The following is a 26,365-nucleotide window of genomic DNA, read 5'->3' as shown; positions in this document are numbered from 1 at the left end:
AGAAACTGAGGTGTAGAAGAGTGAAAGAAGTAGCGAAGAATATTACAGAAAAGGGGAAAGAAACATCGAGAATACGTTTTGAAAAGCCGGCTAAAAAAAATTGAATAAAATAAATAAAAAATAAAAAAAAAACGATTATCTCACTATATTTTTTTTTTATTTTTTATTTATTTTTTTTAGTGCGTGTGTGTTTTGTATATATATTTTATAGAGTAAAAATGTATTATAATGTGTGTGCGTGTGTTCGACCCAGAATGGTACTCCCCGACGCCTTCCATTTCGTTCGATCCTTCTATTTTACTATATTTGTATTTCTTAAATTATAATTTGCAAACCTAATTATTTTGAATTATTATTTTATCTATGCTTGAATGATTTTCCTTTGTATATGTGTGTATATAAAAAGCTTGATATCTAACAGGGAGGTCAGAAGCCGTCTTTTTTTTTTGTATTATTCTTTTGAATATATAATATATATAAATAGTATAATACATACTCATTTGTATTTGGGGGAAAGGACAGATGTTTGATCAAAAATAAAATACAAAAAAAAAATACTCAAAATACAGAGCGGGTAATATATATATTTATATACAATTTTTATTTTATTTTATTTTAAAATTAAAATAAAATAGAACTAATAATTTGAAAGAACTCACGTTTATCAATACCTCTCTCTCTCCCCCCCCCCCCCCCTCTTTCACCAAGAGCACAGTTTGCGGTGTGCACTTGTCTATACAATGATAACGATAACTATAATAATAATATATATATACAGGTATCTATGTATCTATGTATCTATGTAACTATGCAACTATGTAACTATGTATTCTTCTCTTGAAAGGAATAATTATATATACAGATATTTATATTTTGTATTTATATTTATATTCGTAAATATTTTTGGCGTAACGTCCACCAAGCATATTTAAGGACCTATATATCTTGTACTCTATATATATTTCTTTTTTGATTTCTGTATCCTACGCCTTGAGACGGCATTTGGAAACCACAAAGAAAAAGAAAAATAGCACGAACTGTATGAGAACCAAATCTACGGTATACAATCAAAATAAAATCATAAAAATCAAAAAGATCAAAAAGATCAAAAAGATCAAAATCTAATAATTACATATTCATTTGTTCCAGTTATCTGGAACAGACTGTGAATTATCCTAAACTCACCTTTACATTCCGAATTATTGTTTTTTTTTTTAAAAAAAAAAAAAAAACTTATACAATATAATACCTATATCTCTCTCTCTCTGTGTGTGTGTGTGCGTTTAACGAATATTATTTATATCACAAAATTTTGTACCTTTTGTTCACCTGAGATGATTAATATATTTTTTTTCTTTAATACAGAAAAAAATAATATTTTTAAGTATAATTTAAAAAAAGTAAGTTATTCGACATGGCTATTATAATATATATATACATTTTATTTTAATAAGATTGTGCATGCCAACTCCGAATTTTAGTGTTATATTTCGTTTGCTCTTCTTTACTCTATAAATACAAGTAGTATATTATTTCTGTATAAAAAGGTACCAAATTGAAAATGCTATACTAAATACCTCTGCACTAGAACATTATACGATATTATATTAAAGTCGCGGAAAGAAAAAGAAACCTACTGGAATGGCCGTAAGACTTGCAAACCTTCTGTAATCAATCTGTTGTACGATATCTTGTACGATGGATTCTGGTTTTATTTTTATTTTTATTTTTATTTAGAAGAAAAAATATACATAAATACCTACATAAAATACATAGATACGTATGCCTGTACGTATATTTTTATACCTATATAAATGTGCACAAAATGATAGGTTATTTACAGAAAATAATCTAATGAATATCCAAAACATTGGTTTCTGGCAGCCTAAATAGTATGTATATACATTATATATGTGGCTCTGTAGGAATCGATTCCATATAATAATATTCTATCAGTTTGTTAAAGTCACACTGACCATCCTATTATTATAATAAAAAGCAAAAACTCTTATCTTTTATTAGTCAATACTTCAATATTCTTTTTTATTTTATTTTATTTTATACAAATAAAATATGTGATATTTCAATGTGCATCTATGTATGTATGTATTAATTGAATCATCATCTCCAATGCATTGATCAAATTAATAATGAAAAGAATGTCAATTTGTTTCAAATATCACTGTTGATAATTATATATAATTTGTTAATAATTGTCTCCTTGCAATCTTTGTCTCTCTTGCTCTTTTAGAAAATCAGTAGAAAAGTACTTGATATTTTATTGCTTGGGAATGTAATTAATATTTTTTTATAAATTGATTTAATATACACCATAAGCCTTCTCTTTGTCATAAAACATAAACTACTAATATCAACTACAGGACTGATCAATTTATATATATATATATATATAAAGGATCTTGTACGTGTAGGTTTACGTGTGTTTTTCTCTCTCTCTCTCTCTTTTTATTACTTTGCTGTATCGTTATATTAACCTCAAAGTCGTGTTACTGTCTCTCTTCAGGATAACAAGGATTATCGGAGAAATCTATAATACTAAGAGAAATAATTCATTTCTGTGTAGCTAAATGTCTTGTTAATTTGATTTTGATCAAATCAAAGCAATTCGACCAAAATGTGCTTAGGTTCTTATTTTATTTGGTTAATACCAATACAACTTCATGAGAATAATGATTATCACTGGTAGTATATATTGATGTGCAACCACTATATCTTTCCCTTTTTTTTTTAATAATCATGTTTGATTATATTTCCTCTTTGGACAAGAGAGTTTGTCTAAATAAACATTTGAAAAAAAAATTACTGAATATATATATATATATATGTGTGTGTGTGAGTGTATTGATATACAAGAAATTGAATAGAATAAAGAACGTTCCACGCCCACATTATTCAAACCGGTGTGTTTTATGTATATATGTGAACCTTGATTTATTTATTTATTTAAGCTGTAACTTTCTATGGGGGTTTTGTCCATGTGCGTGTGTATATGCGTATGAATATGTATGTTTGTGAGAGTGTGGGAGAGTTTTGGTGTGTGAATATTACAGGGTTCTTTTTTTCTTTTTCTTTTCTTTGTTGATATTCCTAAATATTACCACCCAACAAACGTATTGATTGTTGCCCAAAATATATAAATACATATATAAGCTTAAATAGCCTTCTACTCGTGCTACCATCTTAATTGTTTATCTCACAGTCTGGTTTCTTTTTGGGTGGGTGTTTAAAACGGAATGCGTATTCCGACTAAAGATATCGTTCTGTCTAGTAATACTATATCTCCACTCATTAATATTCTTCCTCTTAGTTGACATAATATAATATAGCACTCTATAGTATACTAAACAAAGCCTGGTTTATGATGCATAACGTGTGTGTATTTATGCAAGTAAAGATATTTCCAGGCTAGCTTTGTAGTTTGATAGACGATGGTCTTTAGAGAGAGAAATATGTGAATTAATAGTAATCATATTGTTTATTCAGCGTTTTATCGTTATATTTTTATTTATCTATATATATATATCTTACAATTAATATAACAAGTAGATACTTTTCCCCTGTTATTTTCTTTGCCTTGTGAACATAAAATACAATAAATAAGCCTGTTTCTTTTTTGATGCTACAGGAAATAATGGAGATTGTAAGCGTTCCTACTACTTTCTGGTCCACTCCGCTGTACCACCCTGGATTGCATCTTTTATGATTATCTTACAAGCAATATTTTTCTTTGTAGTATATCATAGACTTTATTAATCAGCAATCAAAGCAAAATAGGCATGGTATTTTAAACCGTCTTGTGGTTAAAAATAAATCAAACCAATTTTTTTTTGATAATTTCAAGGTGTCGAGACTATGTGGATAAACGGAGATTGGTTGAAATAAGTACCATTTTAAGAATAAAATAAAAAGGTAACGAAAAAGAAAAGAAAAAAAAAGGAGGATAAGAATATTCAGCCTCTTCAGATCAACAAATTGCTATAATAATAATAAAATATGTTTATATAGCCTCGCAAGACTTTCTTTTTATTGGCTTTATATGTATTTATTTTTGTTTTACAAAAAAAAAAAGAGAAAGATAGTTTTCCTTTGGACGAATAAGAAATAAAGGGGACGGAGAGAGAGAGAGAGAGAGACAGGAGAGACAGTAGGGGAAGGGTGAGGAAGATGAAAAAAAAGGCAAAAGGCAAGGATTAAGTGAATATAGGAGATATGGAGAAGTAAAGGATATAAAGCTTTGACATTGTTTTTATTCTCTTATTTGGTTACAAAAGCCTCCATTCTTCTGTTACACTTGGCTGATAAAGAAGTACAGGCGTTTATTTTGTCAAATATTGAATTTTCAAAATGTCCCTAAAACTTAAATAATCGCATATTCTTTTTTTTTTTAGAAAATAAAATAAAACAAAAAATAAGCATCTTTGCGCATCAAATCCTTATTTAGATGTTTTGCCTTTAGTAAACAAAGGGTCTCTATGCAACTTTAGATTATACTGTCTATTAGGGACAGGGGAAGGTTAGCAAAAAGAAGAAAAATTCCACCATATTTGTACACCATTAAAAACACAAGTGTAATATTGGTACCAATTATCATCATTCTCATAAAAAAAAACTTCTTTAGGAGGAAAAGACCAATAAGTAAATAAGTAAAGTTCAATTAGACGTTAATTATTGCTGCTTACTTGCTTTATTTATTTATTCACGAGAATCTAAACTTACATTCACGCACTTCTTTACAATATGTGTATTTTACAAGGTTTAAATAAAGGAAGCAAGTGACCAAAGAGAAACAAAGAAAGAAAAGAAAAGAAAGAAAGAAACTGGCGCGTCTGTCGAACAGAATGGATAAATCGGAAAACTACATCTCGGTACATGAATACTGAAACAAAAAAGGAAACATTTGTATAAAAAAAACCGTGAAACAAAGAAATATATTATTGGCCAAAATGTACTCAACTATTAGATACAATTCCCATAAATATATACATATACACAAAAATAAAAGCAAGGTCCACAAGTTGTAGGATATAACTGCTATAATTTTCTAGACTTCTTTAAAGTAAAATAAAAATATATACGTTTTTTTAAAAAAAAAACAAAAAAGGTAAAATGGATAAACTCTTTATAAACGGCTTAGTTTTTTTTTAAAGAAAAAAAGTTAAAGAAATAATTCTGGGTAACTTGATATATATTTTGCCGTATCTTAAAGCGCCTCTATGTAAAGAATCAGCGAGAAGTCGTTTTTTTTCTGGTACCTGGATACTTAGCAAGCACACGATAGGCCGTTTACGATAAGCTAGTTTTACATGTACATATTACTTTTTTTTTTGAATGAGAACAAAGCGTATGAAACTAGTTAAAATTACACACAGTATTAGGATTGTACGCTAGCCATTAAGCGCGCTTCCTTGTGAAACCACTATAACGTAGCCGAAGTAGCATTGAACCGTTAAATAATAATACCAATACTCATAATAATAGTAATAATTATTGATGCAATAAAACGACCTTTAAACTGTTAACGCCTTGAAAATACTAGTATGTGCAAAAAAAAAAAGGCAGTTTGGTTTCTTTTTCTTCTAAGTCGTTAAATAGTAGCTAATGAGCCGTTACTTTCTGCTACATTTTATAAAGAAATACGGAGATAAAGAAGTTGAAAATATATGTACTATCTGGCAATCTTTCTTATGAGCTGTTTTTTTCCTTACAAGCCTAACTATATACATATTTATACAAATGCTCCTTTGCTATGGCCTCTTCTGAGAAGAAATAAAGAACAATACACACACACACACACACACACATTTCAGTATTTAAATATTACGTGCTAAAAATCAAGAAAATATTACATTTTTTTTACGCGCTATTTTTTTTTTGTAATCAATGATGCAGCTATATAGAATAATAATAATTACATAGCTGTAAATACTACAGCCAAGAGACTGCAATTCTTTAGAAAATGAGAAAAGAAGTATATATACACATATTGTGTTCAGAGACGCTTGAATCGATGAGTAGCTTTTTGTGGAAAGGTGATTTTTTGCGCGCTTTTTGTAAAAAGTAAACCACTAATAGTAATACTTTATAGTTTAATTACTAAAATAAGTTTGATCTGAACCTCAATAAATACTCCTATATCGTACAAAGAAGAGAAAGAAGAACGAAAAAAAAAAAAGATCAAATAAACCCGACCCAATAAGTCGGGACGTGCAATAGAAATATACTCTTTGACCAATAGAAATACTTTTTTTTTGTTTGTATTTTTCGGTTCTGTGATTTATATTTTAGACTAGTATTACACAGGTACAATATATATACATATATATATATATATATAATAGGTAGTCTGTTTACAAGCTAACTTTAAATTCCCACCAGCCCTTCTTTGATACTATTAACACTATTCGACTCAAATACAGTAACTCGAAAGATACAGAGAAGAAGAAGAAGTAAAAAATTTTCCCTTTCCTCCACAGACACGACGTTTTGTTTAAACCCCGGGTTAATATTTACTGCGATATCGAAATGTGACTTTAATTATGGTGCCTATTAATCGGATCTGGTCCCTAACTATCTATAATACTTTATATGTAAATATAGACAAACAATCTAATATAATAGCAGTATTAGCACTGCGTTGTCTGTTGTATGGTGTGTTTGAGCTTATATATAAATATTACAGTCAAGTAACCATTAATACTATCAAATTAAGGATTTTCAATGTCCTTGTACACGTACAACTTGTATTAATACACAGCTATAGCTATCTGTAGCTTGGAAATTGTGAAACCCATCACACAACGGAAGCCACCCATATAATCCATATAATAGTACTTGGCAATTACATCTGTGATTAACAAAAAAGAAAAAGAAAAATGTTCTCAATAATCCTTGTACAAGAATAATTAAAACATTCATTCGCCATGTGTGTCATACAATGCTGCCTGTTCTTTATTGATTGCACTTGTAATTATTATTATTATAATGATGATGATGATGCTATTTCTTGTTGAAAAGATCGATCGAGATAATTGCAGGCCGTTTTAAATACAATTTTAGAGTCTTACTATTAGTGTAGCCAAAAGACAGAAAAGAAAAGAAAAATATATATATGGCAGACCAAAAAATCTTCCAAAACTGCTGCAGCAAAAAGAAAAGAGATTATACATATATTTGATCTGTTCTATTTATAGGTATAAATATATGTGTGTATTACAGTTCATTATTATTGCTGTTTATCTTTATACTAAGGTTATTGATGAAGAGCAATTTATGCTGCTACAAGTTGATAGGAGTAACAAGATTCCTATTGATTTGTAGGTTTAGTTATAAGATCTTTAATATATAGATATATATATATATATTTATAACAAGTACAGTGGCATATAAGGCTGGCAATATATATGTAATATATAAATAAATCTAATAAACATAAGTAAAATGAGATGTCTAACTCAAAAACGCAACACAACATGTTATAATACATTTTATCCTGCTTTAATACGCTTGTAAAATGTATATATTTTTTATAAACGTATATATGCACAAATGAATTAATCTAAGTTACATATATAAAAAGGTTATTTTATTCCTATTAAGCCATATATATATATATATATATATGTCCAAATATCCAAAGAGAGAGAAAAATGTAAGAAAACTTATACTTTATTTACAATATGAACTCCTTGACCAGGATTGAAACTTTTGGAAGAACTATCTGGCATTGAACAGAATATCCTACAAAAAGTAACTCAGAGACAATCCCCTATTCCTTATATATATATAGGCTTGGTAATGCTGACAGATCCTTAGTTACATTTATCAGTAAGGTTAAAAGCTATGGATTTTGTGTTGTTGTGTGCTATTTTAAACAGTAAGAAGAAAAAATGAATTAAAAGTCATTCACATATGAATCACTTTTTTATACATTTCAATATCAAGTCGCGTATAATATTATGTAATAACTCTCCCTTTTACATTATAACTTTCCAGAAAGAAAGAATATATATATACTTTTTAGAGTATGATTAAAATCGATAAGTTGTTGATTGGCACTAAATTACAGTGGTAAAAAAAAAATAGAAAATAAAAAGGGCGCTTTTAGTAGGAGATATTTGCAAGACTTTCTGAGGTTTAAGGGGATTTCTCAAGGTTGAATTTTCGATTAAGCATTGAGGGTGGACAATTGCGACCTTTATTTGCTTAACCAATAAAATTACTTTAAAGAATCGGGTCATCGAAAATGCCCTGTTTTTGCTGGTTCATTTTTTAAAATAAAAAAAAAAGATTTGTCCAAAAAGAGATCAAGTATGGTTTATCGCTCTGATAGGCCCGTTATTTACATTTACCATATTTTTTTTTAATCTATTTAAACTTCGACAAAGAGAACCAAAAGCATCTGTTTTGTTTTGTTTGTTTTTTATTATTATTGAAAAGAAAAAGAGCTTTCAATTGACCACCCCTTTAATTTTCATCCTTTTTGATATATATATATACGCTTCAATTGCACATTTTCTTATTTTATCTTGCTATGATTGTAACTCAAAATGAATAACATGGATAAATATATTAGGAAAAAGTACTATGATGTCTCAATTGGTCAAGTTTATCCCCGAAGTTCAAGACAGTGACAAGATCTTGATTCCACAAAAGATGCTTCAAACGTAACAAGTTCATATTCGCCAAACGGTTTGAATTGGTACAGCTGAAATGGTTTATAAGAATAAGAATAAATGAAAGCTAATTATAATATTCACCTTAAAAGACCATGACAGGCTAAGTTTTGGTATCTGAATGTGGTGATATGGTCGAGGGTTGATGAATTGCTTGAACGTTTAAAGGGATAGCTGAGAGCACGGAGAACAATGCTTAAAAATACAAAGCTCATCAATCAATCAAACTCCAAATCTGTGTTTACAAAGAAGCTTTCTCACTCCTACATACATGTATTGTCTCGTGGTACTCGCTAGGAGGTTCAGATCCGTCTACCATGATCAAGAGGCAAACTGGACAAGCTGAACAAACAAAAAGTGGATGAGTAGAGCCAAGGTTTGCAGAATAAAGGTTGATGACTGGCTTGAATTTTGGGTATTTTGCATAAAAGAAGCTTAGGATGGAAATACGAGGGCTAATATTCTTGAATTGATCCTCTGAACCTCGTCAAAATATGTTCTTAATTTTGGAAATCCTTGCCGTTTAAATCGACAGTTGGTTTATAATTGATTTCCAAGCTCTCCCAAAAATATGTTTGTACAGGATTTTAGTATCGATTTTCATGTAATACAGAGACCAAGATTGGCAAAAAAAGGGAAGTAGTTAAAGGATCGATGCCCAAGTTGCTCCAGGAGCTAAGACATACAAAAGAATATAAAGGAGTGGTTGTGAGGAGATGGTTTGGCGTCAAGATAGACAGAATTGTCTTGAAAAATTAATTATGGCTAAAGACAGGTATTGTACGGTAATTACAATATAATAAAGTATATGTTATATTATAACAAACAATAAAATAGCCTTTAGAAACATGTAACCATATAATAATGAATGCCTATTATCCAATAAAAGTTTGAAATACATAAAGTAGATACAAATATGCATTAATTAACAGAGTATTACTTTAAATATAAGGATTTCCCTGTATATGAAGCAAATCTTATATCCACAGGAGAGCAGACATACATGGTTATCCATAAAAGTTAAAGGTCAAAAAAAAATTAACGCGAAGCATCCTCTAGAGTCGCCTTTGAAATTGCCCTATTTATTTTTTATTTCCGTAGTGGTAGTTTACGTCATATCCATTTTTTTGTAAGTGAGATATACTACCTACTTTCTCTTGGCACTTGGCTAATTTTTTTATTTCAGTACGCAAAATCTGGAAACTCTTTTTTTTTACCCTAGTAACTATACATTTAACCACGTATTTAACTTTACTAGCTGGTACATTTGTTTTTATTGTTAGCTTTTGCTTATAAGCTCTTGTTTTCCAGAGCTAAAAAGAGAAAGAAGAAGAAGAGAGAATGTTTTTGTCATACATTGTTTCAACATGCGCAAGTAACACAATAGTTTTGTATGTATATTCTTTAAAAAAAAAGCAAATGTTAACACCAATACGACATAAATTTTATTGCTGATTACATTTACATTTTTTATTTTTCATTTAAAATGAAAACAAATCTCTCATTTCGGATGAGCAATCAAATCATCAATTTTATAAAAGCAGAGCAATTACTTTATGGCTCGATATTCAGGTGCTCTTCTTTTAAGTATGATGTGTGTGTGTGTGTATTAGAAAGTAAAGGGAAGGTTATTATTTTCAAAAACAAAGACTATGTTTCATGGTGTGTATTTTGTTGATACAATACACTTTATAATAGTAACCAAATATTGTTCTGTGGATTTCTTTAAAACAAGAATGAATAGAGTACTATGCAAAGAAGGAATTGATAGAGATCAGATTGAGTATGTGTTATATCAAAGAAAGAAATAAATAAAGAAGCAAAGGAAGATGGTAGAAGGCTTGGTAATAAAGACCATTGAGTTGCTCTTTATTTATTTATTTTTAAAAAATAATAATAATAATCTCAAACCCCCCAAGAAAAGACAGATATTCTCATGATTTAATCGTAGCAACTCATGTTTAAGTAATAAACATGTGCAATATATAATTATTTACTCGTATTATTGCTCACCGGAAAAGGGTAACAAAGTACCGGATTTTGGGGTTTTGGATTCATGGCAACCAAAAAATTAAAATCTCATGACTGCAAATCGCACCACTGAAAATTAATGGGCAACAATGATAGCTCACCCTTATCCTTGTTTAATTAAGCACCCACATATACGGATATATATATATATATATGTGTGTGTGTGTGTGGAAGAGAAAAATAAAGAAATATATACATATTGAAAGGGAGAGCGAGAAAAAGAAAACTGTTAAAGTATTCTTGGATCAAGATCATTGTCCGTCTTTGCACTTGCACGTGATCTTCAATACTCATCTTTACACATACTTTATAGAGTTTAGGCCTTTTTCTTCTTATTCTTCTTCTTTACAACCTACCCTTTTCCCCCCTTCTTCCAATCCCTTCCTTTGCAACCACACAATGGGAGCTACGGGAAACAAAATATACTTTGGTCTGTCAACCATCATATCAGCCCTACCGTCACTATTTGGATACCACCTTTACCAAAAAGGCCGCAAATATGTTGCATACCTACTTTACTCTTCTTCATTCTTTGTGTTTGGACTATTCATCGCCATCTTTATAAGTTACCAAACCTTGCGGCATGGTACTCCTTATGTATTCTCATTCCTCACAAAGATCAACCATTTACTCGCCCCGATCGCCAAAAATCTTGCCGCCAGCAGAATACTCGGTCCCTGTATTTCTCTAGTCGTCCGATCGATTTTTTTCGTGTGTTTTATGTTCATTATCATGAGCGATCGTCTGGTCCGTACCTTTCTCGGTAGATTTGTTGGAAAACATGCATCGGAACGATATATATGTAAGGGGTACACGCACGCAAATAATAATAATATTTACTTATATTTATGTATCCATGTTTCAACACACATACACATACACACACACATATATATATATATATATTTCTACCTACAGCCGTTTGCAATGCTGCCGATCCCAACTTTGACATGTTTGATTCTACAATTCCTCAGGCACCGTGTTTAGAGAATAGTGAGCAATTTGCTCTCAAGAAACGTACCTCGGTGCAACCAGGTGACCAAAAAGGGTTCTTGACGGATCAAATGCAACGTCCAAAATATTCTCAGCCTCTTGCATACACATTGGCTGTTGCTTGCAAGTTGGTTTATGAAGATATCGCGCTTATTAAATACGAGCTCAGTCGAGCTGGATTTGACGTTGAGAATACATTTAAGCCCATGGCCTACAAGGTAAATGACAATTACTATTTTTTTAAAAATAATAATAATAATAATAATGAACTGTTGACACACCTAAACATACATATACATATATGTATACAAGAGCGCATGAGTGATCAAGAAGAGCTAATTGGAGATTTTTTATGTATTGAAAGAATATCTGTGCATTTATTGTGGAAAAAGAAGATGATATTATTCTGGTTTTTAGAGGGTGAGTTATTTATTGCTACCAAGATAGTAATAACTATAGCAATTGACTTTTCTTTTGGTTTTTGCTTCTATTTAGAACCAATCCTCTCAATATGCAGAACTTTGTTACCAACTTAAACATTAATATGAAACCCATCAGCTCGCCAACTGCTAGTATGGGTAAAGTACACGAAGGATTCTGGAATGCAATGGGAGACCCCGCACCTCGCGTGAAACCAGAAGAAGGATCCACGACAGCTGTAGTCAATGATACAGGAATTACCCTTCACATCGAATTGAGTGGTGCTTCGTTGTACAGGACCATCTCGTCTGCTGTCACGGCATTAAAAAAGATTCTGGGATTCATGACCCTTCACATGTTCAAGCATGTTGTAGACCCTATTGACAGCAGCTGGATGGGACACGACACAGATATCACAAGTCACAGCATGTATTCTCAAGCAGAGAATTGGATCATGGATCTATGTGAGCGTCCTGGATTGAGAAAGGATGAGTTGGGTGACAGACTTTCTCCGTTTATTGGGCTCGACAATACTGGCACGCTCAGAAAGCCTGGAAAGAAGAGATTCTACATCACTGGTCACTCTCTAGGAGGTGCCCTTGCAACAAGTAAGAAAGAAAAAAAAAGATAAAGGATCTTTTGAAAAATTTAAACTAGATACATGTGTATGTGTGTATTTGAACTTGTCACCAGCTAAATTCATATTACTATTCTTGCTGTTGTTGATAGCTTTCTTGGCAAAGATGATGCAGTCTGAAAGTCCTCTTCTTGAAATATTCTCTGGTCTCTACACTTATGGACAACCCCGTGTAGGAGATGCTGAATTCTCTCGAGTATTTACCCCCCAAATGTCAAGCAAGATTTTCCATCATGCTTACAATAATGGTGTGTAGTACATCTTCTACTTGTGTCTTTGTGTAGCATGAAACACATCACTAATCATACTTTTTGTTATTGTTTGTAGATGTTGTGGCCCGTATCCCAGGATGGAATGGTTACTAGTAAAGTATCTCCCACCAAAAAAAAAGAAGAAGAAATGACAAGCATACAATGATGTGCCCTGTTTGTTCCACACACACACACATATATATATATCTAACTCAAACTTTTTTTTGTATGCGTCCGATAATTATAATCGTATAGTACTCCTCCTGGTACACTTGTTTTCATCAGTGCAAGCTACAATATTACCTTCTACCCACCGAACCCACAAACAAACGAGCCAGTTTCTGTTAGACCCATTTCGTTCCTTCATCTCTCCGGTCTCTTGAATTCGCATGTGATCCGAAGACTTCCCAAAGAATCGTTTCTAAAGGTCGCCTTCCGTGTCTTGTTCCCCTTTTTCATCAATGATCACTTTCCTGCAAATTATTGTGACGGTCTGCGGTCCGGAAGAGTAAAAAGAATCGTAATGACCGAAGGCAATTTCCAAGGTGGCCAAGACAATGAGGAAGAAGAAGGCGAAGAAGCCAAGCTTATGGCACAGAACCAACGGTACAGCACAATCAATGTCCAGGCAGTACCTTGAGACGGATAATTAAAATTCATATACTTCTTGGATCTTGACTGCCTTGCTTTGCTTTGCCTTGCTTTGCCTTGTTTATATATTTATTTCCTTATTGTTATTCCTTGTTATATTCCTTGCTTTCATTGTATGATTTTTCTTGTTCTTTTTTTTTCCTCTTGTTCTTTAAAAATAAAACAAAGACAAACCAAGCCAAACCAAACTATTTACTCACTCACCCACTCACTCACTCACTCACAAGGATCTTATGCATATATTAAGATAGACCATGCAATATCTCTACTCTTTTGGGTTTGGACGGTGCATTGTTAACTGTGTATATATGTATATATTTTATCACTTTATATATTATAAAGAAAGCATGATATGACCTCTTTAGAAGAAGAATGGCCTATTTATCTCTTGAAAACAAAACAAAGAAATGAAATTAAGGGAAAAAAATAGAAGCAAAATTAGGCAAGCACAAAAACAAAAAAAAAGGAATAAAGAAAGCGACATGCAAAAAAAAGAAAAGAAAAAAAAAGGTTATCTCGAATCGAAAGCAACTATAACAAAGAAGAGAAGATAATAGTAGTAAATAATAAAAAGAAATTATAATGTAAGAATAAACTTCTACGAAAAGAAAAAATGATAAAATAAAGAAAGAAAGAAAGAAAGATGGCATAGTACAAGCTCTAAATGAACTGTTAAATAAAATAAAAAGAAGAATAAGAAGAAGAAGAGTGTTCATAAATTAGTGTAGAATTGATTTACTGAGGTAGACTTCTGCGACGTCTGTCAGCTTCTTGTGTTCTGTCTTGTAACACTTCCCAGTCAATCGTACAGGTCTCGTCGTCGTATCCAAGTAGAAATTCCATGTGCGTTGAATGTGGATAGGGGATGACTTGACGAATTGGATAGTCGATAGGGAACTGGCGATCCATTTCTCGATTAGTGAACACGAGTCTTTTTCCACTGGGAATTCTGGCGTCGGTGCCCTGAAGCTGCTTCAGTAGATCGCGAAAGGTAAAGTGAGCATTGATTGCCAAGTTGTGCACCAGCAGGCCAATGTATGTGTCTCCTAGAGCGGATGGAATTGGGTGCAGTCGAAGGACATGAGGAGGGGAATGAAGTGGGATGTTGCGGAGGGTCACGGTTTGGATCTGGAGGGGGCTCAGGGCTGGCTGGTGTGGTGGGAGGAACGGGTGGTTATCTAGACTAGGAAGGCGCAGAGCTCGGGCGGCTGTTTCGTGAATAGCGAGATTTTGGCTTGGTTGGATGTAGTCCAGGTCTGGATAACTCACACACAGTTTCTTGTTAGTATTCAGTTGCGGAATCACGGCTGGAGAGAAGAGGAAGGGCAGCTGTGGGGATTCGGGAGAAAACTCGGGTCGGAATACTTGGTTGTATGCAGAGCTTGACTGAAAGTGAGAGTGAGAGTGAGGATGAGAGTGAGGATGAGAGTGGGAGTGGGAATGGTCAAAGTGACCGACTTGCTGAGGATTGTAGATGTACTGATGGTTCTCGTCCGAGTCATGTCTCCTTGGAGACACAGTTTCCGAGTCATGCGACAGGACAGTGTCGAGATAACCATGCTGCGGACGTTCAACAATGGTGTCATAGTTTTGTTCGATGGACGGCATACTGAAGACGGCTGACATTGGTTGTTCATCTGTGTGTCTCTGCCAGACGGTGGCACCATGAAACCCATTGTCTGACTGATTGAGGGTCGGAAAGGAGTGAACAGGCTGGATACAGTTTGGACTGGCGTGGAGCTCCTTGAAGACACGACCTCTTGGTTTTTGAGACGATTTCCACTTTTTCTGGACGCGATAGAATGCACTAGAGTGTTTTTTGCAGAGAGGTACTTCATTGGTGGAATAGAATATGGTCGTCTTTGAGTTTCTGTTTTCGTTGGTGTGCAGGTGTCGATGATGGGCTTGTCGAGACAGCCACCTGGTAGCATAGGCCCGTTCCACGCTATTCATTTTGTTGAGCTTTACTGACCTGGAGTCTATTCCAGGCACAGGAATGCTTTTTCCTCGGCGAGGTTTCTGTGCCTGACATGTACACTTGGGGGTACCATAAGTCTATAGAGTTATTAAAATTATAATTATGATTATTTAATATTCATGTATAACAAACTAGTAAGCAAATGCCTTTTTATTTTATTTTATTTTCTATCTGATTTATTTGTGGGGATGGTGATGGAATTTGGTGGATCTGTTGCTCTTTTGATATCATTGCTCTATAGAAAATATTTGCTATTCTTTTTTTTTTCTATATAGATATAAAAAAAAATAAAGAAAAGGTACCTCATTGCAGGTAAAGCACACCAAGCAGATGACACAGGCATTGGAGCGTATAGGAAGAGGTTCGATTCCATAATAATTTTCATCACAATAGCCAATATTTCTGTCTTGAACTTGATTGAACATTTAAATGTATATATGAATTATTATTTTTAATAAAGAAAGAGGAATAAGAGTAATGATGATGATAGAAGAAGAGAAGAAGTATACAATTATATATATCTTGCTTGGTTGATTTTTTTAGGGATAAGAGAATTAGAATTAAACGATTGAGTATAAATATCAATATCAATATATCAATATATCAATATATATATATGTAAAGGAAAGAGCAGTAAATTTAAGCGTATATGTTGCCCATTGTTCTTTTCGTACTAATGTAGAGAGTAAACAGTAGTACACACAAAGTGCTACATACACACATATATAAATATGTGTATAAATGTATATATATGACATGATCATGTCTTCTTGGGGAAAATAAATAAATAAATAGCCAGCAGTAATTATTCTTTTTTTTTTTGGTTGTTTTTTGTGTGTGTGTGTTGATCTGCACCCAGGAAGTGCAATAACTTTGTTTTGGTATTACCATTTTCTAACCAAAATACAAAGCAAGCACTGACTGGCTGATGTTAAACCCAAAAAGAGAAGCTGCGAACAATATGATACAAATGATGATCGGATACAAAAAGAGCTCAGTGTGCTCCAGAAAAGGGAGAGCTAAAGAACAATATGATGCACACCCACCCACAAAAAGAAATAAGTAAGTAATTAAATACATACATACACACACACACACTTATATATATACGCAGATAAAGAGAGTAATCCAGATAGTGAACAAGAGAGAGAGAGAGAGAGAGAGAGAGAGAGAGAGAGAAAATCCATTTTGAGCCTAGTTTCTCCTCTTTACTCTTTGCTCTTTTTCTCTTTAATCTATCTCTATCTCCATTCCCTCCTCTTCCTTATTATTATTATTGCTGTTGTTTTTACCCTTCATTGTCTTTATATATTTTTTTCTTTTTCCTTTTTTTTTTAATACTAAATCATAATAATAATAATAATAATACTATGTTTAAAGACGTACCATTGTATCCCAAAAAGGTTCCGTAGACATACCACACCGCAGACACAAAGTACATGGTATTGCCGACTACGATGGATATCCAGCTAGATCGCTGGAGCAGGGGTACAAAGAAGAATTGGACGACATAGAGGACCAGAAAGACAGGAAAGAAAGAGTTACAGTGGACATCGAATGCATAGGCCCACTCAACCTTTTGCTCTACCGCATGAGCCATTGCATTGTGTGCCAAGAAGCGGTTGGTGACAAACCTGTACCAAAAGAAGAAGAACATATGTTTAGTTATTTATTTTGATCGTTCAATTTGTTCAATCATGCAAAGCACGACACCTTATCTTAAGTTATCTTACCAAGAGAACGTAGCCACCAATGATCCAACCAAGAGAAAATCCACAAGAACCATAAAGAGCATTGCTCTCAAAATTCCCACAAAGCCTAGTCCATACGCAAAGCCCCATGCCACAGCGGACACTACACGATAATGGATATTGATAATTATTGGTAATTGGTAATTGGCAATTGGTAATTTGTGCATTGTGCACTGTGCATTGATAATAATAATCCAATTGTTATTCTAAAGTAGTTCCCAATAAGAGTAACAATAATAATAATAATAATAATAACCCCCCCCCCTTTTTTTTTTTAATTGTTCCTTTTCTCTCAGCACGCCTTTTACTACTATTATCAGCATTCTTAGTATTACTGTTACCGTTAATGCTACCGTTTTATTGCTGTTGGTGTTGTTTTTGTTGTTGTTGTTTTTTGTTGTTGTTGCTATTTTTCTTTACTTACGCGATAACAAAGATGCTAATAATACCAAAAAGGCTGGATCATCTCGTGCCCATTGATTCTTGGTTTCTGTCCAATCCTGTTACTTCAAAGTCCACCTTACCAGCATAATTTTACTTGCTTTTCTTACTTACGTTTATGGTAATATATGTTTCGATATCTAAATAATAATTTTTGATATTCATCAGCATCATCAGCATCATTAGAAAATAATAATTAGATTAGGTTAGGTTAAATTAAATTAGATTAACCATTGTCTTGATGCTCATTACACATTATCATCTCTTTCTCTTTTTTTTTCTTCCTCTTCTTCTTTCTTATATGTTTATACCTACACTCTTCTGGGAGCAATTAACAAATAGCACATCTGCCACATCGCAAACTAATCCGGATTCAATCAGTCAATCAATTCTTAACACATTCATTCCCTTTAATTTCATTTCATTTCATTTCATTTTGTTTCATATTTTCCTTTCTTGAAATTATACGAGATGATATTTCATTTAATTTTTTTTTGTAAATTCAATTGCATGTAATGTATGTATGTATATATGCATGTAGATATATATGTGTGTGTGTGATTTTTTTCTGGGTTGACATACTTCAAAGTCCATTTGAGGGAATCGAAAGATTCTCCGAATAATTAGTGGAATAGAACGTGATGAACGTCGCTGTCGATGAGAACTTGAGGCATATTCATTGGTAGTTGGGAGTAATGACATGGTTGGCAGGTAATATATATATATATATATATATGTAATATACAATGTTGCTACTATCTATCTATCTATTTATTTATTTATTTTATATATAAATATAAAATATGTGTGTGGGTTCGTATGAATGTATATAGGCGTGCGTATGTGCGTTTATGTATATATATATATAAGAAGGTGGTAGTGGTAGTAATAGAGAAAGAGAGAGAAAGCGAAACAGAAAGATAGATGAGGAGTAACCTGACTGCTTTCGTCACGCGCACTATGGAGAGGGGGGGGAAGGCGGGAGGAGGAGGAGGAGTGGATATGGTGCTTAATTTTTTAATTCTTTTTTTTTTTGGTGGTTACTTTTTTAATACGGAGTGACAAATATTGATCTATACATACAAAAAGGTAAATCTAATTCAATTGATGAGCAAAAGAAAAGCTCAACCAGTACAGTATGAATTGTATTATGTAGGAATTGATGTCAAATTACAAAAAAAAGCAATTTTATTAGTATATTTTTGTATTCAATTCAACAGCCACAATTATTCAAAAAGAAGTAAAAGAGAGAAAGTTAAATATTAAGCGGTTTATTGCACAACTTACCTGAATTCAGGTAAATTCTTTTGAATTCATTTTTTTTAGTTTCAGTTCTATTGCAGTACATTACCCCCTCTCTCTCTTTCAATATAAGTTAAGATTGTATAGTTTATTAAAGTAATACTGTAAATTATGTATGTGTATATGTGTGTGTGTGTGTGTGAGTGAGTTATCGGACAAATGAATGGCCAACCCGGACTATCAATAATAAAAAACATTACAAGTCACAAAAGTTAGTTTTTTTTGCGGGACTGTTATTTTCAAAATTTAAAAAAAAAAAATTATTAAACGTATAAATAGAGAAGCTGATTGCGTTCCTTTTTCAAACCATATATCTCACGAAATTATTCGAAAGTAGGAATGTTGTAGCTCAGTTGAAAATATTCTGAACCTGCACCCAACTACATTTCCAGAATGTGAAGTCGCAGTAAAACCTTTGTCGGAGATTTCGATCCTTGATTGGCAATTGACCATAAGCGTCCTACATTTTTTTCTTCTTTTTTGAAACAAAATAAAATAAATGAAAATAAAAATATCGAAACAATATTTATGATAGAAATCATATCCTTTTCCTTGTAAGAATTGATCTTCTTTTTTTACAAAAAGGCATATGAATTATATTGTATTTTCATGAAGCCAAGTATTATTTTATTTTTTTAATGATTGATTTATTTAATGCTATTTCTTTTTTTAAAAAAAAAACATGAGAAAATATACTCTTGTACTGTACAGTATTGTAATAGAAGAAGAAGAATTATGATGATTATGATTATGATGATGATTATTGACTATTGACTATAATCATTTGTTTCCCGCCTTTATGCCTTTTATATGTATATATCCCTTTTTTACTTCTTCTTGCGTCCTTTCTTGGCAGTCTTTGAAGCAGTGTCTTCGGCACCACGCTTCTTGGGAGCTGCTGTGGATGGAGATGCCTTGAAAAAGTCCAACATTCTACTCTGAGAAGCAGTCTTCAAGTTCTTTTCCAACTTTTCACATCCCTTTCTAATTCTCTCTTCACTATGAATGAAATAAAGCAGAATAGGATAAATACAAGGATAAACATATATAGCACTTAAAACCAACTTTTACTTACTTGAATCCCTTTTCATTGACCATAAACTGAACAACTGCATCGATATTAGGGGTTTCCCACTTTAACTAATGCATTAAAATATATATGATTAATACCAACACAATCCACTAAAATAAAATAATAATCATTACTCACGTCAACCTCAGATCCAGGAAGTACATCTGGTTTAACAAACAATTCTCTTGCTTCATCATACTTCCAGTTCTCGGGTACATTAGCCTTCAACTTCTCTGGCAGGTGTTCAATTACAGCCTCGATTGTCTTGTGTTCTTTGATCATTGCAAATGCACGCTGGGGTCCAACACCCTTGATTGTCTCCACATAATCACATCCCATCATAATACACAGATCAATAAACTACACATTAAATGCAACATCAGTATATATTCATATGGTCATTTGAAAATATAAAGATATATAGTATGTGTTTTTTATTGTTTGTTTTTTACCTGAGGCATATCCAACTCCATACCTTTCAATGCAGCATCGAGATTGATTTCATCAATAAGCATCTTTCTTTGTTCAGAGAATGTCAAGTGACGGAGCAATACAGGAGATCCAAATGTAACTGTATCCATGTCCTCGGATGCAGCAGCAAATACTTTTCCAGCTTTTGCAAGTTCAGCACATTGAGCCTCTGCTTCAGTAGGTGCCTAATATTAATTATTATTATTTATTACTTTAATCATCTCTCTTGATTTCCCTTTTTTTGCTTTACTCACCTCAACATAGGGAATACCCATAGTCTTTAATAATCTCTTGCATTCTTGGTTGTGTTCCTTTGTCACACGCACTGTTCTCTTTTCAAAGCGTGCAACATCCTCAGTAGTACCTTTTTTTTATTATTATTATTAATAATAATAATCATAATAATATCGATCAATTGATTAATTAATTAATTTAATTTCTTGCTTGCTTGTAAAAAAAAAGTTTACTTACCAACTTCATTGGCTTCTTCCATTTTGTTTAAAGCATCTTCCTTACGAGCCTTACGTTTTGCAAGCTAAGAATTATAAATTTATATAATTGAATTTTAGTTTGTGAATATTGAATATACATAAAAAAAAAGACTATTTGTTGTTGTTGTTTTCTTTACCTCACCAGATTTCATGGTAGGAGGCTTTCCATCAAATACATAGACTGGTTTGATACCGTTTTCTACCATACGGATAGTACGATAGAACATACCCATAAGATGACTTTTTTTATTATTATTATTATTATTTTTATTGTACATGTCAGTCAGATTCAATATTAATTTCTTATTTGTATTTTATTTTATAATGTACCTGGTCGTTTCACCATCCTCATTGGTCAATACTCGGCCATCCTGTTGTCTGACTGCAATCATAAACTGGTAAATGCACATTGACGCGTCAATTGCTACCTTGCGACCAAAGTAACTTTTGAATTCATGACTCTTGATTGCTGCTGGAGCCTGCTCGGAAATCAGTTTTGTGAGACCTTGGATTCCCATTGTTTATAAAGTGTTTATAATATTGTGTATATTTTTTTTTTGAAAGTAAAAATTAATAAGATAAAGGGAATCACTTGTCAAAAATGGAAACAAAAAAAAAATAGAATAAAGAGTTGAATGAGCTGTAAATGAGTTTATTGCTTGTTCAAAGCAAGTTTTCTGTGACATTCGTGACACTGTTTTTTTTATTGTTATTATTATTTTATATTGAATGACAGTTGTCTACTTTGAGTACACATTTAAATATATATGTAGATATATATAAAAATTTAGATAAAGAGAGGGAAGAAGTATAGACAAAAAAGGTAATATTGGGTGCTGTATAGTAATAGTCAAAGGATGTTAATGTACTCTAGAAATCTCACCAAAGAATTTAAAATAAATAAATTATACATGTTCTTTCTTTAATTGCCCTGAATATAACGAGTCTCTAACGCATTATATCTCTGATTGTGCGTATGTTGGTGTAGTACTGGTCTTGGGAGATCCAAGTTAAACTGGAATCAATAGAAACCTGATCAGCTTTATTGTTCTTGCTGTGGGAAGAAAACGATTTTATTTTACTTTTTAAGAGAAAAAATACTAGGAAAACAGGCTTATTATTCTGTCGTCAAAATATCGTCTTTGATATTTCTTGGTAGGATTTTTGGTATGATTTTATAGCACTTTTGAAGGAAAGAAAGGTATATCAAGTAAGCAAAAGAAGAAATAGAGTGAAATGATGATAAAAGTAATATTGATAAGGATAGATGATTAGTTGGTCATTGTGATTCTAATGAAAATCCAATTCCTTTTTGTGTGTTTAAAAGAATACGTGTATATCTTGTATATATTTGTGCATTTGTGTTTGTGTTTGTGTTTGTATTCTTCTCCTTTTTTTTTGCTTTCTTATGGTACTGCCTAAAAGACAGCTAAATAGTGTGTGTTTTTCTTTTTTGTGACCAAAGTTTCCTTGTTTATTTAACAATCAAGGTGGAGGCGTCCTTTATATATATATAAGAATATTGGGCTGTTCCACGAAAATTTCATATCAACAGTTTCATCTTGCGCCATCGTGTCTAGTATACATTGTAGTATCTATATAAAAAGTATAAAATAGAGAATTGTGGGAAATGTTATCAAGATAATAATAAATAGACTTGTAGAATTCACAAGGATCTTCAAGCCTTGATATCTAGAATCTCATTGGATGTCAATCTATACAAAAAAAAAAAGAGAGAAAACAAATGATTAAAGATGATGAGGATGATGAGCAGTCAATAGACTTCAAGGGACTCGCATAAAATAACAGCAAAAATAAAAACATGTTATCAAAGGAATGTTGATATCTATACTCCTTTTGTTCTTTGATGTGCAGCAAGTAAACAATAATGTGTGCATGCTTGCAGTCTAATATTCAGGGTCTGTTATTTTCTTAAAGTTCTTTAATGCATTCTAACTATAGGCTAGTACAATGTTGATAATCAATTGATAATAAAGATATCTATCTATTCTATCTACTCTATATATCTATGTATGTAGACGTGTTCCACAAGATAGGGCTTATTTGAGAGGTTGCAAAAGTATAATTGATATATGTATATATAGATCAGTGGAATATTGCAACTCAAATCATTAAAAGACAAAAGTAAAGATTGATGAGTAATTCAATAGTCAAAGCATTGAAATACTAATGATAATACAGGCTTGATTTCTCTTGATGCACTCTAAATGTACACATACCATTCTAGTTACATTCTCATTCGACGTTGATATAAATAAAAAGCAAATAAAGATTCAAACATTTATACATATATGTATATTGTTTGTGTAGCCATTAAAGAAGTATTCATAGGCACAAGTACTCTGGAAAGAAGAGTTATATAGAGTGAATTGTACTTGTATACATTTCTATAAGAATATCAAGGATACTTTATCTATTATTCAATACATGCTCATGTACACTGACATACAAATACAGATATAATTGATTAATTGATCCAAGAATTGCAGAATTGCAGAATTGAAGAATGGAGGGGAATTTCTTATTCTATTATTGCCGTTTTTTATCTGTACAGAGAACAATACTTCTTAAAGATGTCCTTGACTTCTGGACTTCTTCCACGAATTGGAGATGTTGCAAATGCAGTGACGATGTTCTCTGGTTGCTCAGTCCATTTTAACAATGGGATTTGATGAGGTTCAAGTGCTGTCACTAGTTTTTCGAGAGAATCCAAGTTTTTTGTCTAATTTATAATTTATAATTTATAATTTATTATTTATTTATTTTTTTAAAAAAAAAGATATATTACATTGAATTGATTCTTAAATTGTACTTTTTATTTTTATTTAATATACCTCGAGCACTACTTTATGCATTGAATGGAGATCTTTGAGATATTCCTTTGTATTTGGTTCATCGCGTGTAGTATGTAATACAGCTGTAGAAGCATGACAAGCCTGAGCAATTACACTATAGAATCGATCATGATGATAATTATTAATCAATTATTAATTATTAATAATAATTATAATGATAATTTTTTTTTAAAAAAATATATTTTTTTTTTTTAAAAAAAAAACGCGTTTAATAAATAATAATAATTGATAGTAAAAAAAAAAAATTGTAAAAAAAAAAAAAAATTAAAAAAAAAAAGTAAAAGGAAATAGCGTGTTTCCCCCGTCAATTTTTTTTTAATCATTTTTTTTTATAACTATTATTGAGTTACCTGCCAGTTGGCCATTTCAAGGTCTAAAAATAATAAAATAAAAACTGTAAATCAATACATATGTATTACCTTATAATACAATAATGATAATTGGCTTGCCTTTGAAAGATCTTTTCTGACTACAATAAACATCGTCAAAGGTTCGACAATGGCTGTAAGAGAAGAAGCCATTTCACTAGTAGATTCCATTAAGCAATCTATAACTAGATGACAAGAGTAATGATGTTGATGATGATGATGATGATGATGAAAATAATAAGAACATAAAAACAAGTCACACGTGTTAATAAGATATACACATAATAAGCATACAGTGCAGCTAGTAAGTTTTGTCAGTTTTCCAAAAATAAATGACGCTATGAAAAAAATGATTGGCCATTTGTTATTTGAATTATTGTTGGTAGATATAACCAATTGCGATCTTTCTAAATAAACTTCTTATTTTGTACTTAAATATTGTCGAGGAGGGATTCAGCATCAATATATTTGACAAGTTCTGAACAGAATTGATCTTTTTTTTTTCAGGAGGATAATAACCTTACTTGTTAGTACTTGATGAATTTTAGTTTGCAAGTTAAATCTATGTTTATTTGCTTTGTCTTTGCACATCTCAATGTATTCGTTCAATTTTGCTTTAGTTGTTCTTGGAGCAGATAAAGAAGGTGAGATTGAAGATGTATCATTAAGATCACGATCAGGAGATGAGGACGAAGCAGTTGTAGAGCCAGCAGGTGCAGTCTACATTATTAAAGGTGTTCTTAATCAGTATATCTTTTTGTAAATAGTTTTGCTAATACTATACCTGCGGCGGCAATTTCAATCTGACTACGAGACTTTTTTTTTCTTGTGGTGTTAATTGATTCATTTAATACTATTGTAATTCGGATTGAGTAAATAAGGACCTCAAGTCTGGAATTGTTTTAGACTTGTAAATTGCTTTTGTAGAGTCCTTGTATACTGTTTTGAACTTTCTCATCAAATTATTCATAGTATCTTTGTAAGTGTGGCATATTTCGAACCAAGTAATTATGCGCTCTTTATGGTATAACTCTATCTGGTCCCTAAAGATCCATTCTTATTATAATAATTAATACCAGTTAGGGTACAAAATATTCATAAATATTGTCTTTTGTGCTTTGCAAAAAAAAGTGGATGATAATTACTTACCAGTTTGTGCTGTCAGACTCTGGAAATATAAGTTGGTGAAAGAAAGAGAAAGACATGATACGCGTAAGGCTAATAAATAGTAAACTATCCAACAAGTCTGCATCACACTCTAATGATAACAACTCATACTGTGGCTCTTAAAGTAATGAGAGTTAGGGGCCTGAGAAGAGATGCATAAACTCAAAGTAGTAAAGCTAATGCACACAATGAATATGTCATGTTTTTTTCAAGACACACCACTTTACCCTGAAGGCTTAGAGAAAGACACCAGGCTGTCCTTCCGGGCTGTCAATAAGGTTTCCCTTTGATATCTGATTATAGAAGGGTCAACGTAATGACGAAGGAATCCTCTCACACCTGCCATGTTGCTCTGTTAGTGGTACTGACTTCAGTTAATCTGGGTGGGTCCTTAATGATACTTTTTTTTTGTTTCTTTGAAAGGTAGTAATTGCTCCCTTTATCAATTCTTCAATCTTGAGTGATCTAATTGAAAATACAATGTAGGTAGATTACCCCCATATAACAAGTTCTGGGTCATTCATGTCACGATATGGTGGTTGGCTACCAGAATATTGAGTAAAGTTGCTCGGTGTTGTGGGAATCGAGGTCTTATTCCCCAGTCCATCACTTCATCATTTTTGTCAACAATATCTTCTCGCCCATTAACGAACACAATTTTTTCCAGTGTTTAAGCACATAATAAGAAGTTTATTTAGAAAGGTCGTAATTGGTTATATCTACCGACAATAATTCAAATAACAAATGGCCAATCATTTTTTTCATAGCGTCA

At 32.1% G+C, this 26,365-nt stretch overlaps 5 protein-coding genes across 5 annotated transcripts; 2 read left to right on the top strand and 3 right to left on the bottom strand.

Annotated features, from left to right (window-relative positions):
* Positions 1-4,859: 4,859 nt before the first annotated feature.
* Positions 4,860-8,092, top strand: PHYBLDRAFT_165686 (hypothetical protein; the record flags this gene model as incomplete). The annotated part of the gene is made up of 9 exons (XM_018435281.1): positions 4,860-4,886; positions 5,024-5,077; positions 6,307-6,321; positions 6,364-6,467; positions 6,640-6,669; positions 6,701-6,752; positions 7,237-7,334; positions 7,808-7,850; positions 8,042-8,092. 9 exons carry the CDS (start codon positions 4,860-4,862, stop codon positions 8,090-8,092), a joined length of 474 nt encoding a protein of 157 aa, XP_018295239.1.
* Positions 8,093-11,118: 3,026 nt separating this feature from the next.
* On the top strand, positions 11,119-13,856 carry PHYBLDRAFT_180366 (hypothetical protein). Its single transcript, XM_018438302.1, has 7 exons — positions 11,119-11,526; positions 11,643-11,935; positions 12,082-12,137; positions 12,213-12,745; positions 12,867-13,022; positions 13,102-13,138; positions 13,281-13,856. Exons 1-7 carry the CDS (start codon positions 11,124-11,126, stop codon positions 13,663-13,665), a joined length of 1,863 nt encoding a protein of 620 aa, XP_018295238.1. The 5' UTR covers positions 11,119-11,123; the 3' UTR covers positions 13,666-13,856.
* A 2,698-nt stretch (positions 13,857-16,554) lies between these two features.
* PHYBLDRAFT_101433 (hypothetical protein) lies at positions 16,555-18,464 on the bottom strand (the record flags this gene model as incomplete). The annotated part of the gene is made up of 7 exons (XM_018427640.1): positions 16,555-16,673; positions 17,041-17,288; positions 17,388-17,508; positions 17,830-17,895; positions 17,961-17,986; positions 18,162-18,208; positions 18,429-18,464. Coding segments are annotated over 7 exons (663 nt in total), but the record flags the coding sequence as incomplete, so codon positions are not given.
* Positions 18,465-19,975: 1,511 nt separating this feature from the next.
* PHYBLDRAFT_142699 (hypothetical protein) lies at positions 19,976-21,700 on the bottom strand (the record flags this gene model as incomplete). The annotated part of the gene is made up of 8 exons (XM_018430856.1): positions 19,976-20,147; positions 20,224-20,288; positions 20,359-20,580; positions 20,673-20,876; positions 20,946-21,055; positions 21,163-21,226; positions 21,320-21,422; positions 21,513-21,700. 8 exons carry the CDS (start codon positions 21,698-21,700, stop codon positions 19,976-19,978), a joined length of 1,128 nt encoding a protein of 375 aa, XP_018295236.1.
* A 1,884-nt stretch (positions 21,701-23,584) lies between these two features.
* Positions 23,585-24,633, bottom strand: PHYBLDRAFT_158101 (hypothetical protein). The gene is made up of 4 exons (XM_018433734.1): positions 24,508-24,633; positions 24,409-24,431; positions 24,038-24,152; positions 23,585-23,925 (listed from the first exon to the last, which is right to left on the bottom strand). The coding sequence occupies exons 1-4, from the start codon at positions 24,595-24,597 to the stop codon at positions 23,746-23,748; spliced, it is 408 nt and encodes a 135-aa protein (XP_018295235.1). The 5' UTR covers positions 24,598-24,633; the 3' UTR covers positions 23,585-23,745.
* Between the last annotated feature and the right edge of the window lie 1,732 nt (positions 24,634-26,365).

This window comes from Phycomyces blakesleeanus (assembly GCF_001638985.1).
Source record: "Phycomyces blakesleeanus NRRL 1555(-) unplaced genomic scaffold PHYBLscaffold_5, whole genome shotgun sequence".
NCBI classification, from domain to species: Eukaryota; Fungi; Mucoromycota; class Mucoromycetes; order Mucorales; family Phycomycetaceae; genus Phycomyces; species Phycomyces blakesleeanus.
Note: the sequence above shows the minus strand (reverse complement) of the source record. Positions and strands in the feature narration are given on the sequence as shown.